General features: G+C 42.4%; 1 protein-coding gene across 14 annotated transcripts in view; it reads right to left on the reverse strand.

Moving 5' to 3' along the window:
* Positions 1 to 9,544: 9,544 nt before the first annotated feature.
* The window catches only part of Ankib1 (ankyrin repeat and IBR domain containing 1), a 174,553-nt gene continuing 164,945 nt past the window's right edge, over positions 9,545 to 19,152 (reverse strand). For 11 of the 14 annotated variants that reach the window (XM_031379935.1, XM_031379933.1, XM_031379930.1 and 8 more), the window contains 3 exons: positions 14,351 to 14,465; positions 13,344 to 13,477; positions 9,545 to 13,068 (listed from right to left, as the gene is read on the reverse strand). In XM_031379935.1, the coding sequence (XP_031235795.1) occupies positions 12,334 to 13,068; positions 13,344 to 13,477; positions 14,351 to 14,465 (984 nt within the window). In that variant the 3' untranslated portion in view covers positions 9,545 to 12,333. The remainder of the gene's footprint in view (positions 13,069 to 13,343; positions 13,478 to 14,350; positions 14,466 to 19,152) is intronic. The other 3 variants (XM_031379943.1, XM_031379941.1, XM_031379937.1) reach the window with 1 other exon arrangement.

Here is a 19,152-nt window from a genome sequence, read left to right on the forward strand (position 1 = left end):
AGAGTCTTCACAAGCTCACTCCTTGACAGCTTGACTCAAAAGTCACACCTTCTTATCTCATGCTTCATGCCCAAGTGAGCAATAACCAGGACATAATTAGACCTACCATGATATAACTATCCGTGTAAAGTCACAAAGGCATTACATATTTAACCAGGTCATAATTATGCCTAACATGATGTAACTACAACCACACACATATTATAAATTTTAGAATAGGTGGCAATGTTCCTTGAGGCGCACATTTATTTGGTATCTCAAAACTAAACCATTGTGGTTAGAGAGACAGCTCAAAGGTTAAGAGCACTGGCTGTTCTTCCAGGGGACCTGGGTTCAATTCCTAGCACCTACATGGCAGCTCACACCTGTCTGTAACTCTAGCTCCAGAGGACCCGGCACTTTCACACAGACAGACCAAGGCAAAACGCCAATCAATGCATATAAAATACTAAGCAATTAAAAAAGAAAATCTTAACCTTTCTCTCCCTCCTTTCCTCCTGTCCTTTTGTTTTGAAACAGGGTTTATTGTGTAGCCTTGGCTGCCCTTGACCTCACTCCGTAGATCAGGCTGGTCTCGAACTCTCAGAGATCCACCTGCCTCTGTCTCCTGAGTGCTGGGATTAAAGGCATGTATTGCCACTGCCTGGCCATTGATATTCTCTTAATAGATGTTATATAACACAATAAAGAAAGCAAGGAAAGAAAACACATCTATCTGTACAAACACATTCTTAACAATATACAACAGACTCATGTCAATTATAATAATCCTCATGTCTGCAACTGGTCATGTGGCCTTAGCTGGTATTTGTAGCTACCTCCCTCTATTACTCATTCAATATTTTCTCCACCATCAGCAAACACTTCAACAGGTCTTGGTTCTTTCCCAGGAGGAGTGACCCACACCTTCATTCCTAGGGGTCTGTGCCCTCTTTCATGCATGCCTGGATTAGGTTGTAGTTTCCCATAGACTTTAACCATGGGACATGGTAACACCAACAGATGCTCTTAAGGATCTCTTGTACTCCAGACATAATCCCTCTTACCTCCAGTGTAGAGAAACAATCCATGTTTCCCTTGGTAACTGCACCAGTCACCCCTTCTAACACGGTTACTCCTTTCTTAGCTTGTTGGCGTAAAAGCACCAGTAGCCCAGAGTGGTGAGTGGGAAGTCTGAACTTCCAATTCAATGGACTATTTGTTGTGATTCCTGGCAGGAGTGCTCCTGGCTCTGGAATCACAACTCATAGGCCAGCAAAACTTATTGTCACAGGAACAAGAAACAACAATTTTTCTAGTGGGTCACTAGAACAGGACTATTCCCTTTTCTATCCCCCTTGATACCTGGCCCTGTGAATCTTGCCTATGGGACAAATGGCATCATATATGTGACACTGATTCAAAGCATATACCATCTTCTGGAGAACTCTGCCGCAGTCCTCCAGGCTGCTGCCATCTGACTGGTACTGTGATTGTGTCTTTAAAAGGCCATTTAATCTATCAGGCCAGCTGCTTCAGGATGGTGGTAAAAATGGTGAGCCCAGTGGATCGCATGATTGTGGGCCCACTGTTAACACTTCTCTGGCTTTGAAGTGAGGTCCTTGATCAGAAGCAATACTGTGTGGAATACCATGACAGTGGATAAGAAATTCTGCACGTCCATGGATGATAGTTTTTGCAGAAGCTAGCATTCAGGAAAGGCAAATCCATAACCAGAATAAGTATCTACTCAAGAAAGGATAATGTTGCCTTTTCTACAGAGGAAGTGGTTCATGTGGTAAAACTTGCTACCATATCCCTGGCTGGTCACTTTGGGAAGTAGTACCATGTCTAGGGCTCAGTGTTGGTATCTGCTGTTGGCAGATCTGGCACTCAGAAGCAGCTGTAGCCAGGTCAGCCTTGGTGTTTGGGAGCCCATGTTGTTTGGACATGGAGCATAGCAGCTCATGAACAACCTCCATCTCTGCCAACATGGCTGCTTTATTTATGGGCCTATTGTATAATGACAGGAATGGCTGAGGGAAGATGCTGACTTCAGAATATTTTCTTGATCATTGAACTCCCCCTCTGCGGAAGATCACTCTTTAATGAACATTTATATGGGACACAGGTACCTTCACATGTTTTGCCCATTTGGAGAGATTTAACCACATACTTCTTCCCCAGATGTCTTTCATATCAATTTTCCAATCATGTTCTTTCCAAGTTCCTGGACATCCTGTCATCTCATGGGCTATGGCCCATGAGACAGAAAACTTGCACATCTGGCCATTTTTCCTTCCAAACAAAATGTATGACCATGTGTACTTCCCACTGTAAAGATTTCCCTTCAGTGGTGTCTTTCATAGTTGTCCTCTGTAATACTCCAGCTGTCCACTTCAAGATGTTGCCTGAATAATGTACAGAATCATCAGTAAACTAGGCACTAGTCTTCACATCGTCAGTCAATCGATCTTGGCATACCCCAAGAAGTTACAGGAGCGTGTTTGGCAGTAGATGGCATTGTAACAGGAGTAGATACCATAGGCATTTAGGCAACTTCTCCATGTAACTTGTGCCTTCATGACTTTCTCAGGTTCGATCACATATATCATTTCCATTTGATAATAGAATGCTGCTGTGAATATCCTACTTTATGAATTAGTGGGTCAGATAATACTCAGCTCAGGTTGCATGGTAACTTACTTAGTGTTCCATTGTCAAACGTTCAATTTCCACTAACGTTCAATGGTAGCAGGCTAAGAACTGCTTCTTAAAAGGAGAATAGTTGTCTTCAGGCAATGCTCCAAAATCCCCAAGGTCTCTTCTACAGTTCACCTATTATGGCCTCCCAAAGGCTCCAATCAGCATCTCCATCTGCCACTGACACCTCAGGCACCATTGAGTCCGTTGGATCAAATGGTACAACTGGTAGAGCAGCCTGCACGCAGCCTAGACCTGTTGAAGAGCAGAGCCTTTCTCTGTTTCAGGCCCCACACAAAACTAGTAGCTTTCTGGGTCAGTTGGTCTAAAGGCAGGAATGACACACCCAAGAGAGGAATGTGGTGCCTTTGGAGTCCAAATTAAACCTTGTGCTTCTTCCTTGGTGGGGGGAGGGGCCAGGTGCAATAACTTACCTTTCACCTTAGAAGAAATATCTCTGCATGCCCCACACCACCACTGGACTCCTCTAAGAATTTCACTGGTGAAGAAGGTCCTCAAGACCCCTTGATTTTGGTTGGATTTATTTTCTATCCTCTGATGCTCATCTGGGTTATCAAAGTGGTTTCTCTCTCCCATTCACTTGGTTCAACCATCATAATATCAAGGCAGTGAACTAATGTGATATTTTGTGGAAGAGACAGACAAGATCCCTTCAAATGAAGTTATGACACAGGGCAGAAGATTGATATGTATGTATATATGTATATGTATAAGTAAATAAACTGTAGAGGTATACTGCTGGCTTTGCCAACTGAAAGCAAATTTCATCCAGTGTTCTTTATGGGCAGTTACTGAGAAAAAAGGCATTGCCAGATGAATGGCTGTATATATATCCTGTACCAGGAGATGTGTGAATCTGCTCAAGCAAGGATACCACATCTTGTACAGCAGCTGTAATTGGAGTCACTCCTGGATTGAATTTTGGATAATCAAGTGTCATTCTCCACAATCAGTCTTCCACACTGGGCCAGACAGGCGAGTTTAAAAGAGATGTGGTGGGAATCACACCCCTGCTAGCCTTGTTAAAAAGGCCGTAAGTCCCTCTAGGGAAGGACTGGAGAGAGGCCAGTAGTGTTTTATCAAGGTCCTTCCTCAGGAAAACCTATCTCCTCATTCAAGGGCTTCTGGGTCTGCAAACTGGCTCAAGTCTGGAAACTGGTTCGTGGGCTGAGATTCCCTTTTGCCATAATCTAATGGAGCCTTCCTTTTGTTTGAGGAGAAAAGATACAAAAATGCAGTAGGCTCCTTTTCATGCTTGGAGTTGATTAGCCAGTACCAAAGGCCGACACAAGTCAGGCCACCATAAAAATCACTTTGCCTTGTGTTGGCCATCAGGTTAGGCCAGTGGTTCTCCCCCTGTGGGTTGCAATCCCTTTGGGGGTCAGATGACCGTTTGCTAGGAGTCCCCTAACACCACCAGAAAACAAGTATTTCCAATGCTCTTAGGAACTGAGCCACTGGCCCTGTCTCTGGCGGTCTGCCCACATGTAGATACATTACCTGGAACTGAGTTAAAGGGCTGCAACACTAGGAAGGTGAGAACCACTGGGGTCAGGCCACCATGAACATTGCTTTGTCTATGCCGCACATTACAGTAACTTCAGCCACCTTGCCTTTGTTGGCTCAATGTTGCCACCTGGCCCCTGCCTAATTAAACCCGCTGCATTAAATTGTCCAGCTGATCAGCAGTGTCTGTGACTCAGGTTGGTCCTGCATGAAAAGGCAACAATGAAGCTCTGCAAATGTGTTTGCATCAAGGTCACCATTACAGGCTCAGTTGAAGGGCATGTCTGTGGGTCTTCCCATTGTGGAGGATGAGATTTTACACAGTGTATCCACTCTAGCATTGCAATTTCCCTGAGCCTTAAAATCCCTTCACAAATACTAAGCCAAGGGACATCAGGCATCTCCAACTCCTTTTTAGCAGGCCATCTTTTGACAAATGCTTCAGCCAACCATTCATACAAACTTCTGACATTAAAAAAAAAAAAAAACTATGTGAGCATCCATATCAAACCTAGACTCTCCATTCAGTGGAACCAGATCAAGTAACCTGATTCAGTTTTCTGTTCTCTCCACGATTAGCCCGCACCAACCCATTCCTATACTTCCCTCCCTAGACTTTTGTTTGAATGAATTAGCAATCATTAAACTCTTTTGCAATGCAGCTCACTTTATTGTGGACTATAATTTCCCTCTCCACTCTGGGAGCCTGCTTTGCCCTAAGACTGGTTATAGGTCTAGAGGCAATTATTGGTGGGCCCTGAGGGACATCAGTATTGCCTAGTATTTCCTTCACAGAAAGCCACTGCTGGTTTAGCAGACAATGAAGGATTCCTTTCCTCGGTCAAAGGCGATAATCAGGGGTGTGAGTGCATCTTCTGCTGAGGGTGGAGAGACTACTTCCTCAGGAGAGGCAAACCCTTGAGAATCTGAGGGTTCAAAGTTTTCAGCCTCAATGGGTCCTCCCACACATCCCCATCCCAAGTTACAGGATCCCATTCTTTAACAACCAATGCCCTTATTTTAACCACTGACTCCCTCTGAGGCTGTGACTTAAATTCTTGCTGGAATTAAGGCCTTTGGTTTGCTTTCCTGCAACGTGAGCCCTGTGGATGCTGAAAAGAAGACTCTCTTCCAGAGCATGATTCTCACAATTGGTAAATCAGGACAATCAAACACACCTGTCTCCTAAGGCTGGAAAATAGTTCAACCATTCCTAACTTTGGGCAGGAATGCTTGGTGTTGGAGCAGATGCCTGGATGGGGAGTTTATGCTCACCAGGGAGTAGACAAGCAGCAGGTACAGCTAAGGTTGGGCTTTTGTTTCTTGGCTTTCTGGAAATTGTGGGTACCAGGCACCACACATGGCATACATACATACATACATACATACATACATACATGGAGGCAAACACATATATAAAATAGAAAATAGAAATAAACCATCAAAAGTGAGTATACTTCCAGCTGACATTCCAGTATGGCTAGGTGAAATCGCACAAGGCTTCTTCCTTAGATGAAGAGCTACAGGCAACTAATTGCTGCTGAGGGAGGGAAAATCAATCTTTTCCAGGAATGAGCCCCCAACTGGTTATCCAACCCTGAGTCATCAGCCCTAACCACATCTACTGGTAACACGAAACAGAGTCAGTGACTGTTTTATACATACATGTACATCTAAGAATAAAAGGTAGAGGTCATGAATTGGAGAGCGAGAGAGGGAGACAAATGGGAGGAGACAGACAGGGTGGGACAGAAATGACATAAATTCAATACATCTATAAAATTCTCAACAACAAACACAAAATAGGTATATTTAGAGGCTACATCTGGCAGGTGGTGATGTTGGGCTGGGAAAAATCTTCTGATTCTGATTCATCCTGTCTAAAGTTCTACAGGGTTCTACGTTTGTTTCTGTTGGGCCACCACCAAGACTACTGTGGGGACTGGTGGAGGAGAAATTTACATATGTCACCGTTACTTCTCTGTATGTCCCATTACTCCCCTGAATGGAGGACTGATAGTTGTGAAACCAATGGTGTGGGTGTGAGGTCACAACGCATATTCATTATCCATGATCTGGAGGCCACATTACATTGGATTGCCCACAGGACCCCACCCACTCAGGGCCTTCAGTTTCTCCTTCCCTATTACAGAACATGCTCCAAAACCATGTCTATTTCAGGAGCTGAGGATATGTTGGCTACAGAGTGCCAGGTCACACTGTTCCTCACCGAGGAGGATGGAGACCCTAAGTGGGAGAAGAGGCTAGCAAGCAAATCAGCCCTTTTTCCTGTAGCTCTAGAGCCTGCCCACTGACAGCTACTCTCTGTGACTGTAGGCCTAAGAGCAATTTGCCTGCACCATCTCATCTGTCTAACCCATAGATAGCCTTAAGGAGAGAGAACAGCCTTAACTGTCTGCTCTAAGTGTAGTACATTCCTCATGCATAAGATTTTTCAGATACAACACAAGCCCACGTATGGCTGGTACCATCCAGACCCATGTGTTACGCCTGTGGAATTGCAGGCATGGAGGACTGACACAAAGCTTTGTGCAGTACCCTGCAGGCTGAACCCTTTGCCTCTGGACCTCAGTCTGTTGTCTTGCCTGCATGCCTGAGACTGGAGTAGTGTAACTATCCTGTAAGAACATAATGAAGGTCCTAGACCTGAGAGTTATGACAGGGACAACAGGATACTCAAGATTTTCTGGAAACGAAACTAGGAGTCCTATGAACACATTCCTGGCAGTTCTTGAGGCCTGGAGTACAACAGAGGAAGTTCCCACCCAAGTGGTGGGGATGAAGTGAGTAAGGAGACCTGGGGTCCTACTTGTTAATGAACATAGGTTAAATTAACAGTAGGTTCTCAGCCTATAGGTTGCAGCCCACTTCGAGGCGGGTGTCAAATGACCCTTTCACAGAGGTTGCCTAAGATTATCAGCAGACACTTTATTTCTGATGGTCTTAGGAACTGAGACACTGCTCCTCCATCCATCTTCAGGTGGGTCTGCCAAAACATGGATACACCCACATACCTGAAACTGTATTAAAGGGCTGCAGCATTAGGAGGGTTGAGAACCACTCACTGGGTTAGAAGCTTAACTACTAGAGGAAGAAGTGAAATTACTCTGGCAAGTAGGCAGGCAGAGGAAGGGGTATATATATATTTTTTTTAGATGTTTTCTTTATTTACATGTCTTACAATATCTCCCTTTTTTTTTTTTTATGGCACACAGCACTTTTATGGCTTTAGCCAAAAGGCAACGTGGTCCTGGCTACTTGGCCCCAAGTTATATATTACGTCAATCATACCCTATTAAAATAAGAACCCTAATCTCTAGTTGAGAGCTTTGCATAGATCAAACACAAAAGCAAAGTTCTGCCTGAAGGTATGAACAAGCCACTGACAAAGCTTAGAGGCAAGGAGCACAGTGCAATATGCACCGAAGGTGACAGAGACTGACAGCCTTGTCCAGGACAGAAAGCTCTAGAGGTCAGGTTCTCTGGATGGTGAAACCAGAGCCAGAGAGTGGCTGTCAATGCACAGGCTCTGGAGCTACAGGAAAAGGGCTCATTTACTTGCTCCCCGCAGCTAGTCTTTTCTCCTGCTCAGGGTCTCCATCCTCCTTGGTGAGGGACAGCATGATCTGGCATTTTTGTGCTACACTATGGGTAACTGACACATCCTCAGCTCCTGAAATGGACATGTTTTAGAGCATGTCCTGTAATGGGGAAATGGAAGCTGAAGGTCAAAAGTGGGCAGAGTCCTATGGGCAATTCAGCATAATGTGGCCTCCAGATCTGAATGGATAACAGAACTGTGTTTCATAGCAGTCTCAAACAACAGATGTGCAGGCATACAAGGTGTCCAAAATGAACTTCTTGCTCATTTCTTGGTCATTCTTGCAGCTATTATCTTGCCTTCTTCTGTTCATTCTTGTGTATTTGTCTCTTAACCTGTTTATGAGGTGATGTCTCATGCAGGGTAGCTCTTGTGCATGAAGCACCCAGTGAGACAGGAGACTAGGAGATGTAGAAAGCCTGACTCTGCCAAATTATTTTCAAAGACTGAAGAATAATTCCTTCAAAAGCTTGGCTGTCAACTACCTTTGTCAATTATAAGCAGAATTGTGTGAATAGAACAAGGGACTTTTCTGGGTGTTTTTTTAATAACTATTGCAGATCTCCAGTACTGAGGAAAAGAGAAAACAAAGTAGAAAATGGCCTGCTTCTAAAATAATAAACAAGACATGTAGGTGAGAGCCACTGTGTCTCTCTAGAAACTTCATCTACTGGCTCTGTAGAGGTTACAGGAACTGACAAGGCAACAGGCTAAAGAGAAGATCCAACAGTTACAGACCTGGCTGAGATGAAAGGAGACTCTGAGAGCTGAGCACAGGCACAGCCTTTCTCTAGGTCAGCCCACTCCTACTGGTCCCAGTTCCTACCACAGTTTAATGTTTCAAGGTTTCACTCTATGGAGAAAGACTAATCGTTTTAAAACAACTCAACTTCAGTAAGTGTCAGGTGTTAATTCCTGAAGGTCCAGGCAAAAGGATATCTAGGACTAAAATGAGAAGGAAGAGGAGACTAGTCAGGGTTTCTATTCCTGCACAAACATCATGACCATGAAGCAAGTTAAGAGACTTGGAATTTTAAAAGATATTGGACATTTTAAAACGATTGAACCTTTAATATGTAAAGACTATGGGACTTTAGATTTTGGGGATAAGAAAATAAGGGTTGAGGCTTAATGGTGATGTGTTTGTGTGTCAAGTTGACAAGGGGTCATTGTACTGGCTGGTTTTGTGTGTCAACTTGACACAGGCTGGAGTTATTACAGAAGGGAGCTTCAGTTGGGGAAGTGCTTCCATGAGGTCCAGCTGTGGGGCATTTTCTCAATTAGTGATCAAGGGGGTAGAGCCCCTTGTGGGTGGTGCCATCCCTGGGCTGGAGGTCTTGGGCTCTATAAGAGAGCAGGCTGAGCAAGCAAGGGGAAGCAAGCCAGTAAGGAACATCCCTCCATGGCCTCTGCATCAGCTCCTGCTTCCTGACCTGCTTGAGTTCCAGTCCTGACTTCCTTTGGTGATGAACAGCAATATGGAAGTAAGCCAAATAAACCCTTTCCTCCCCAACTTGTTTCTTGGTCATGATGTTGTACAGGAATAGAAACCCTGGCTAAGACAGAGGGACTCCGCAGGCGGACACTGGAAGCTGTTTCAGATCCACGAGCTGACAGGAATAGATAAGATGGCAGGATGCTTAGGGACTCAGTGGTGGCTTGGATGTGTGTGCACTGGAGTGAGCTGTGCTCACCAGAAGGCAGAGAATGAGGTGGTGAGAAGCACATTTTATTCATATGGCATACATTTCTTCCTCCCAATTTCACAAAACAGATCTTCAAGTTCTATATTACTTTTTCTCTGCTAGATTCCAAGGAAATCATAACATTTTCCTCATAAATCTATAGAAATGAAAATGAGCACTAAATTCACAATTTTAATACACTGTCATCAAATGAAATCAGATTTATCGAATTTCATAATTTAATACATTGTCATAGTGAAATCATATTTACCTCTGGGGTATACAATTTTCAGCAAGTAGGCTACTGTAAAAATATTAGGCACTATTCAATTACATAACAGAACCAATTAATACTGTCATATTGGAGGGTATTTAATATAAAGCAAGACTTGCTTCTTAATCAGTTTTAAATGAAGTTTATAATTTAATGAGACAAAATGGAAATAGTTTAAGTAATAAATGTTTAATCAAAGAGTTTTACATATTATTAACAGCATTCATTTGGCCAAACATCTACAGGTCTGTAGAATCCTACTGTATATAAAGTGGGAATGTATCAAGTATAGACTATGAAAGTGCAAATAACAAGTCAAGGTTAGATTAACTTTTTTTACATTATAAAATTAACTTGTTTACAAAATAGGCTTTGCCAAACTTTATTATTGAATTGGAAAGTCAATGACTGTGCTGTTTTGAAAATATGTACCAAGGAAATACAAACTGGATAACCATAGTTTTTCACACTCAGGAACCCAGCACATCATAACAGGCACTGCACAAGGTAAAGGAACAGGAGTTAGCACACATGGATCTCCACAGGCACCCCTCCTCTCCACACCCCCCTTCACAGGAACCCCTCCTACCCACCCGGTACACTCTCTCCTCACCATGGCTGTGCAAGATGCCTCTAGGGATGCAAGTGCTTTCTACCAGAAAAGTTACAGCCTGGACTAGAAATTTTATGGTGTTCCTATTTTTAATCCAAATAAAAAATCCTTTAATGGACTATTTCAGTTTAATATACAGTAATACACTGTAGACAAAGTTAGCATTTCCCTCCACTAACTTTAATAGGGATTCATACCAATGTTGTGATAACTGGAGGAAAAAAATCATTGGGACTCTTGATATCCATGAACAATTACCAATTAAATACTCAAGTACAATGTCTTCTTGGCCATATGAAATCAAAGTACATGAATAATTCAAAAGCAAAGTTTGAAAAAGAGGTAATGAAAAATGCTAACCGTGGATATCACTATTAAAGACAATCTTTCGCTTGGCCTAGGACTTCCCTGTACACACTTAGTATAGAGATTTTGGTTTCTGGTAACAATGTGGCAAAACACTCCAGGAGTGCTCCTTGTATCTATGTTGCTTATGTTATGCTAGCTTCAATAATGTAAGTACAAGAGTCATTCCAACAGTTTACTCTAGTTTAATTACACACTGGACCATTGTATTGTAAGTAGAACTAAGACCAGTATTTCTTCACAGTAGGACACTGATAACTAGGAGGTTGAGTTTTCAATACTAAACAGTGATCAAACAGCAAATGAGTATTGCGCGAGAGAACAAACACAGTAGCATTTGCTATCTAGGCAAACAAACTGAACACTTAGTTGTCATAGTTACTGTAAAGGCAAGGCCATGGGTGGTTTCATGGAGGTCTTTGCAATTCATAGCATAGTTACTTCAGAAAAGACATTGAGATTGGAATTACTGACTTACTTAACTGGCAACTATCCATTTAGGTTAGGCAAAGGCACGGTAACATGTTGTGTAGGATGTTGTATTGAATTTTTTAATAACTGTGGGATTTACTGTAACTCATGAAAACTCCAGTTTTTCTATGTTATAAAACACCATTAAAAGTAATTGCACCCGTTAGTAATTAGAATGCACTGTAAAACTGTGAAAACAAAGAACTATGATTGCACTTCCAATAAAGTGTCTCTTAAATACAGCACCGCTGTTGCTAATCAACTGTATTTTAATATTAAAATAAACTGTTTTAACAGCAGCATTAGCTTTAGTTTACTTAAGCTACAGGCTACATTTATTTAAATGCAGTCTCCATGGCAACAAAAGCCCATTAACTTCTGGACAGTCACTGTTACCGAGTGGCACCTTTTACTCCTGAGCTCGCTGACACTGCCCTGGAGCATACCAGGATGCAGCACAACTTCCCGCCCTGTCATTCAGCGCACGAGTCAGAGTTTGGCACAATTGGACTGTGAAGAGACATGAGAAGGAATCTTTGATCATGTGAAAGGAAACCACTCATACAATGGTAGACGCAGCACTAAAAGCAGCAGGACACCTCAGCTCACACTGCTTGGACAACAGGAGGGAAGGAGGCCCGAGAGGAGATAGACACTGAGGACATGTGATCACAACTGTCTGGCCCAACTTCTACAATGAAGAAAACTCTTCGCTTCTACAAAAAAGAGGAAGCCATCTAAGGATTAAGGAGTAAGCTTTTGATTTAAATGGTCAACTTAAGTACTGCCAACTCCGGGGCTAGACAGAGCGCTGCGTTCTCTCAGAATGTGGATGTCAACCGATTTATTCCATTGTGTTTTCTCCTGCTCTTTTTTGTCACTAAAAAGGGGGATAGACACAAAAGAAATCCCCTGTAAGGTTTAAGTCGACACTGCAGCTATCATCTGAGGGAACTCCTTTGCATTCAATCCTAACATCAGTGGTTCATAACCGAGTTCAAATTAAGTGCATTAAAGTCTCTCTAAAGAATACTCCACCTCCCAGACCCCTGTACTGTGATTCACCCAGAGAGCAAGTGTGTGCAGTTCATACTCAATGGACTTGCTCGAGCCAGTCGCTTGAGGTCTGAGGGGTTTGACTGGCAGCATCTGGCCCGTCCCCCCTGCTCACTGCCTCATTACTACTGTCACCATCTTGAGAAAACTCTTCCCTGGGCAGAATACTCTCTTCTAGAGGATTTTCTTCCACCTGGGTTCTTTCACCTTCATGAACACCAGCATCTCTGGACACTGAGTCTTCTGGTGGCACCAGTTCCACGTCCCTCATACCTTCAGACCCATCTCTTATACAGGGAAGCTGAGGCTCAGCACTAATTTCTGTGGCTGCTGCTGGAGGAATCAGGGCGATACTCTGAGGGTTCATGTCATGAAACCAAGCCATAATATTGCCAAGAAGATTGTCATTGGCACTGGGGTCCTGGCCAGCTGAGTCAAAGTCACTGGAAGAGGGACAGAAATCACTTCTTGTCTCACTGAGAGGGCGTGAACTCAAAGTGTCAGTTGAAAATGGGTCACTGTCTGCTCCTAGTCTCATGAGACTGTCACCAAGCTCCAGCAGCTCAGAGCTGCTCAGCGCAGCCCGAGGACTATCTGTGCTCCGGGGCACAGAGTCCAGTCGGGAAGGTAAAGATGTGCCTATGGCTCCTAGGGATGCTTCGTTACTAAGGAAGTCTCTGGTTTCTTCATCGATGGCTAGCCCAGACTCTTGCAGTGACAACTGTATGGCAAGGAGTATGTTCGGATCATCTTCATCCAAGGAACTCAGAGCCTGAGGTGACATAAAAGTCAAACCACTTTAAAATGTGACTAAAGGAAAAATTATTTAATCCAATCACATTTACCAGTCTTCTTTTATCAGATAATAATACCACTTCTAATTCTACAAATTATTTTACATATTTAAATCTTACAATTTTCTTCTTGAACCTCTTTGTACCCTATTGATCACTGAAACAAAACTACGACAGAAGAAAAAGGAAAACAGCGAAAGAAACCACTGGGCAGAGAAGCAAAGACATGGCACCCAGCTGCCAGCAAGACTACCTGAAGAGAGTCCTGGTTTGCAGAGCGACTGGCAGGGCTGTAGTCCCTCAGGGAAGAGCTATGTAGCACACTCATAGACGCAGAGCTCACGACAGATGCACCAGGCCTGCGGCCACTGCCCACTTCTGGTAGATCTGTTTGAAAACAATTGGCACCACAGACAATTCAGTTGTTGTCTCCATATACCTATAAACTGGTAGGCTTTCTATCAGTTCCTGGGAAAGCTCAGCTTCGCATCCACATCCACCTCATGTCCTGGATTTTTCAGCAGGATTGTGTGATGGTAAGCAGTAACATATCCAGTATGATCATCTCAAAATCGTGTCTCTGCAGCTTTCAGTAATTCAGGATCTACTACTGCCCATGCCTTTTTCCTAAGTCACAATGAATTTCAGTGTTTATGTCTTCAAATTTCATAAAATTAAAGAGTTCTGGAACTATAATAGCCTCAAGAACCAATCTATAGGCCACCTGATCCTGATTACAGTCTAGGCATGTTTAATGAAAAACTTAACACATAAAAGTCAAATAATTAAAATAGTTCTGTTTTTAAGACTGGCTCTGGGAAAGCTAAGGTTCTGATCCCCTGGAGCACAAGAATCTTCTATTCATTGCATTCTGATCTGGTAGGATGCCCTTTACCTTGTTTTTAAATGCAGAGAAAATGTTCCAAGCATGTCATAATGGTATTAAGAGCATCTACTTTCTGAGCACTCACAGGCCTTTATATGTATTATCTACTTTGATACTGGCTTTGAAATAAGGTAACTGAAGACAGAGATGGTCTGCGCCTTGGTTTAACTTACACAGCAGAAATGGGTGCAATACCCAGGGCATTCCTAGTTCAATCATTAACTCCCTGGTTTTCTTTATCCTTAGACAATAGAGGCATCTCTACATCTATGCTGAACCTAAACTGCAAACTCACCAACACTGACAACTGCTGGTTTTAAAAATAAACTCAAGAGATTAAGAGACAAATGACACCCACTGTCCTAAGAGCTCACCAAAAGTGCTTTCGCTTGGTTCATCAGGGTCTGTAGGGTTGCTGAGCAGGCTATGCACGTCTCCTCGACGGCGCTGCTGTCTGTGTCTCCTCCGATACTGAAATTCAGCATATTCCTGCATAAACCAAAGGTTATAAAATACAGGAGAGCATGCAAATTGTAAAAATGCAACTAAAACTAAAACACACTTTCTTTAGGAGAAAAAAAAGTGTGATTTTATATGCATACTATAAAATTACTTGCTTTAAAAAGGAAACTTCAAATTTAGCCATGCAAAGAAAATAAAAAAGAAAGCAAAATGCAAAATTTCTAGTAGTCACAGGTGCTTCTTCTAGGGATAACTGTAAGCTCTAGAGCTAGATATAATTGCTATTTCCATTGTTTTGTTACGTAAAATTACAATTGACACCACAACCATCCTCCTAAAGGGTTAGGCTCTCCTGCAGTCTAGTTTTTAAAGAAGTATGGGTTGGGAGGAACAGGAAGGGGGAACAGAAGCAGAAACAATGGCAGAAAACTCAGATGACACATACACTGTTATGTACTTGCCAGACAACCGAACTACCTTTGTGACTATGACATGTCAACTCGAAAGTCAAAAGACATGCTGAAGCATGTTACACTTTGGCTTGCAATGCACTACTGAGTTCTCAGCCAATGGCCAGTTGTATTGCAACATAGAGAGTATTTACAACTTCGCATTTGGAAGGAGACAGAGTAAAACAGAAGTCTGTATGTTTGATTTACATTTGTGGTAATAGTTTACAGTATGTTTGTTACTACCAAAGGCTGTCATCTGAGAGTATCTGCTATAGATTTCAGCAACGGGAAGAGAGAGAGTCAAAGAGAGGCCAGGATGTATGACAGCAGACTTTTGAGAATCATTGTTGAATCTCCCAGGGCTAAACATGAAGATCCTCGGGCTTATGATGATCCAAGTTACTTATGGTGAAAGTACTAGAATTAAGAGAAATCAGGTTATATTATAAAAGTTTCACACTTTATTAATCTAGCTAAATCAACCTATCTATCTTTATCAATCTAATCCTGTCTGTCTGTCCATCCACCCATCAACCCAGCCACCCTAACTTAGCCTATCTGTGTGGCTGGAAATTGAACCCTAACCTACCCTAATCCTAACTCACCCTGACTCTAACTCTGACCCTGGCCCTGACCCTGACCCTAAGCAGACACTCTGCTACTGAGCTCCAGCTCTAGCCCATTCCTCAATGTCTTTAGACTCCAGCATCTATGTTTAGACAGAAGTCAGTGAGTGAAGTGCCCTGCTGGGTCACATAGATTCTTTAACATTTCCCCTGAGCTGGGGCATTATTTTCTCTTTTCCTGGAGATGGATGCTTGAGACTGTTGTATTATCACTGGCTCACAGGATTGATGCAGACACCACACATTTCTTAAACAGTGACAGAAGGGGAATTTACCTCAGTGAAAGGCTCACTCTTAAGGAGTACGTGTTTAACTTCTAGAAGACCCAAGCAGTGCAAAGTTATTTTGAGTCCATAAACTTCTACTGATTATAGAATACACGCATTTACAATCTGAGAAAGGAAACTTGTACTATTTCTAACTATTGCCACAGAAAACTCTGAGTGGCATTCTGACAGGGTGCAACAAGGTCAGAATGTTTTTTTTATCAAAAAATTGTCTGAAAATTGCCAAGGAATTCTCAGATTTTCAAGTGAGCATGTGAAGGGATAGAATGTGTGAGAATAATAAGGTCAAGAGAAGATGAAAAAGACAAGAGCAATCCTGTGAGGTGACAGGGAATGCTGGGAGGTACTTTGATTCAAGATTATGCTCTCTGCACTAGGCTCACCCCTTTTTAAAGCAACACAAAACAAATGTTCATGCCTGCTACAGATTCTGCCAATCAGTTTAAAGAGACTATGACAAATAAGCAATTTACAGATTGAAAAAAAAAAAAAAAACCACTAACCCCACATCCGATAGAGGGCTAATATCCAAAATATATAAAGAACTTAAGACGTTAATCACCAAAAAACCAAACAACCTAATCAAAAATTGGGGTATAGAACTAAACCAAGAATTCACAACTGAAGAATCTCGAATGGCTGAAAAGCACCTAAAGTCCTTAGTGATAAGGGAAATGCAAATCAAAATGACCTTGAGATTCTACCTTACATCAATCAGAATGGCTAAGATCAAAAACTCTGGTGACAGCACATGTTGGGGAGAAAGAGGAACACTCCCCACATTGCTGGTGGGATTGCAAACTGGTACAACCACCCTGGAATAAATCTGGAGGTACCTCAGAAAACTGGAAGTCGATTTACCTGCAGACACAGCTATATTACTCTTGGGCATATACCCAAAATGTGCCTCACCATACCACAGAGGCACATGCTCCTCTGTGTTCATAGTGGCCTTGTCTGTGATAGCCAGATGTCCCATAATGGAAAAATGGATCAAAAAATATGGTTGATTTACACAATGGAATACTATTTAGCTATTAAGAATGAGGGCATCCTGAGTTTTTCAGACAAATGGATGGAACTAGAAAATATCATCCTGAGTGAGGTAACTCAGATCCAAAAGGACATGCATGGTATGTATTCACTAATAAGTGGATATTAGCCAAAAAAAAAAAAAAAAAAAAAAAAAAAAAAAAAAAAAGTACAGAATCCCCAGGATACAGTCCACAGAACTCAAAATGGTCAACAAGCTGAAGTGCCCAAGTGAGGATGCCTCAGTCCCAGTGGGGAGAGAGAAGAAAGTAATCATGGTAGGCAGAGGGAGGGAGGAACCTGGGTGGGAAAGGGGACAGAGAAGGGAAGAGGGGAAGATGATCAGGTACTGGCGGGGGTGGGGGGTGGGGAGGGGAGGAGAGAAGCCCCGAGGGCCAGCAGAATGAATGGAAATATGCAATATCAGATATTGGGGGGAGGTGGGATGGGAGGTAGGGGTCCCTCTAGCAAGTACTAGAGAGCTGGGAGGTAAGAGACTCTCAGGACTCAATGGGAGTGACCTTAGATGAAATGTCCAACAGTAGGGAGAGGGAACTTGTAGAGTCCACCTCCAGTAGAAAAACGGCATCAAGTGGATTAAGTGAGTCTGACCCAGAATTGTTCCTATCTAAAAGAATTGCAGGGACAAAACTGGAGAAGAGACTGAGGGAAAGGAGGTCCAGTGATTGGCCCAACTGGAGATCCATCTGAAGGGATGGTTTCAAGGCCTGACACTATTACTGATGCTATGGTGTACTTACAGACAGGATCCTAGCACGGCTATCCTCTGAGAAGCCTAACAAGCAGCTGACTGAGACAGATGCAGATACTACACTCAACCAATGGACTGAAGTTGGGACCCCTGTGGTTAAATTAGGGGTAGGATGGAAGAAGCTGAGGAGGAGGTGCAGCCCCATGGGAAGATCAGCAGTCTTAACTAACTCAGACCCCTGAGATCTCTCAGACACTGAGCCACCAACCAGGCAGCATACACCAGCTGGTCTGAGGCCCCTGACACATGTACAGCAGAGGACTGCCTTGTCTGGCCTCAGTGAGAGAAGAGGTGCCTAACCCTGGAGAGACTTGAGGCCCCAGAAAGTGGGGAGGTCTGGAGGAGTGGGGGCTTGGGTAGGGGGTAGGGACATCCTCTTGGAGACAGGCAGGGAGGAACAATGGTATAAGGAATGAGATGAGGGCAGACTGGGAGGGGGATAATGACTAGACTGTAAAAAAAGATTAAAGATAAATATTAAGAAACAAAACAAAACAGTTATATTAGTTAATAAGCCCAAAGAAGTCAGGATTCTACGTCGAAAACTGCAAGATGATACATAAACAACTGTGAATGGAGAAAGGTTTTATTCTTTGCTAAATTGTGTTAACAATTTAATGAATAAAGCTTATCTTTAAGGTAGAAAATTTCCACATCCCCCAAACTGTAATGATATATCAAAATAGTAAGCCCAGGATCAGTAAATTAAAGAATACTTTATTTTATAAAGAATTAATTTATGGGCTGGAAAGATGGCTCACTGGTTAAGAGCACTGACTGCTATTCCAGAGGTCTTGATTCAATTCCAGCAACCACATGGTGGCTCACAACCATCTGTAATGAATGGGATCTGATGCCCTCTTCTGAAATATCTGAAGACAGCTACAGTGTACTCATACAAATAAAATAGATTTAAAAAAAAAAAGACTGGTTTATTTATAAAATTAATTTATAAAAATATACTGTTATTCATTACATACTAATTATTTTTACAGTGTAAGTGTGTTTAAATTGCTTTATATTCTTAAAGCACAAAGTCCTGTTACTATTTCTTGCATATATCTAAATTACAAAAGCCTCCAGGTGATTGAAAGTACCCTCAGCAGCTGAGATGAGACAGCTTCTAATTTAAACAGGCCATAGGCATTTCTGGATAGTAATTACTTTCACGGTTTTTCAGTTTTAAAAACAAATGGGTAACAAAGATCAGCAAGAGTTTCACCATTTGTCCTCCTCTTTACAAGAACTAAAGGATATAAATGACATTTTATAAAGCACAAAGCAAACATAAAATAAAATAATTGTTAAAACTATTTTAAAGCAGAGCGATGGTGGCACACACCTTTAATCCCAGCACTTGGGAGGCAGAGGCAGGCGGCACTGTTGAAATCACATTCAACAGTGGCAGTGGCAAATTAAATATGAGAAAACAGCTGCGAGACTGAGGTTTTTACTAGGTCTTATCTTTACTTAAAATATCCACTGCTCTACAGTTTTCATATTTTAAAATAGTTTATCAAGCCAGGTGTGGTGGCACATGCATAT

Source organism: Mastomys coucha, unplaced genomic scaffold (assembly GCF_008632895.1).
Source record: "Mastomys coucha isolate ucsf_1 unplaced genomic scaffold, UCSF_Mcou_1 pScaffold19, whole genome shotgun sequence".
Taxonomy (NCBI): domain Eukaryota; kingdom Metazoa; phylum Chordata; class Mammalia; order Rodentia; family Muridae; genus Mastomys; species Mastomys coucha.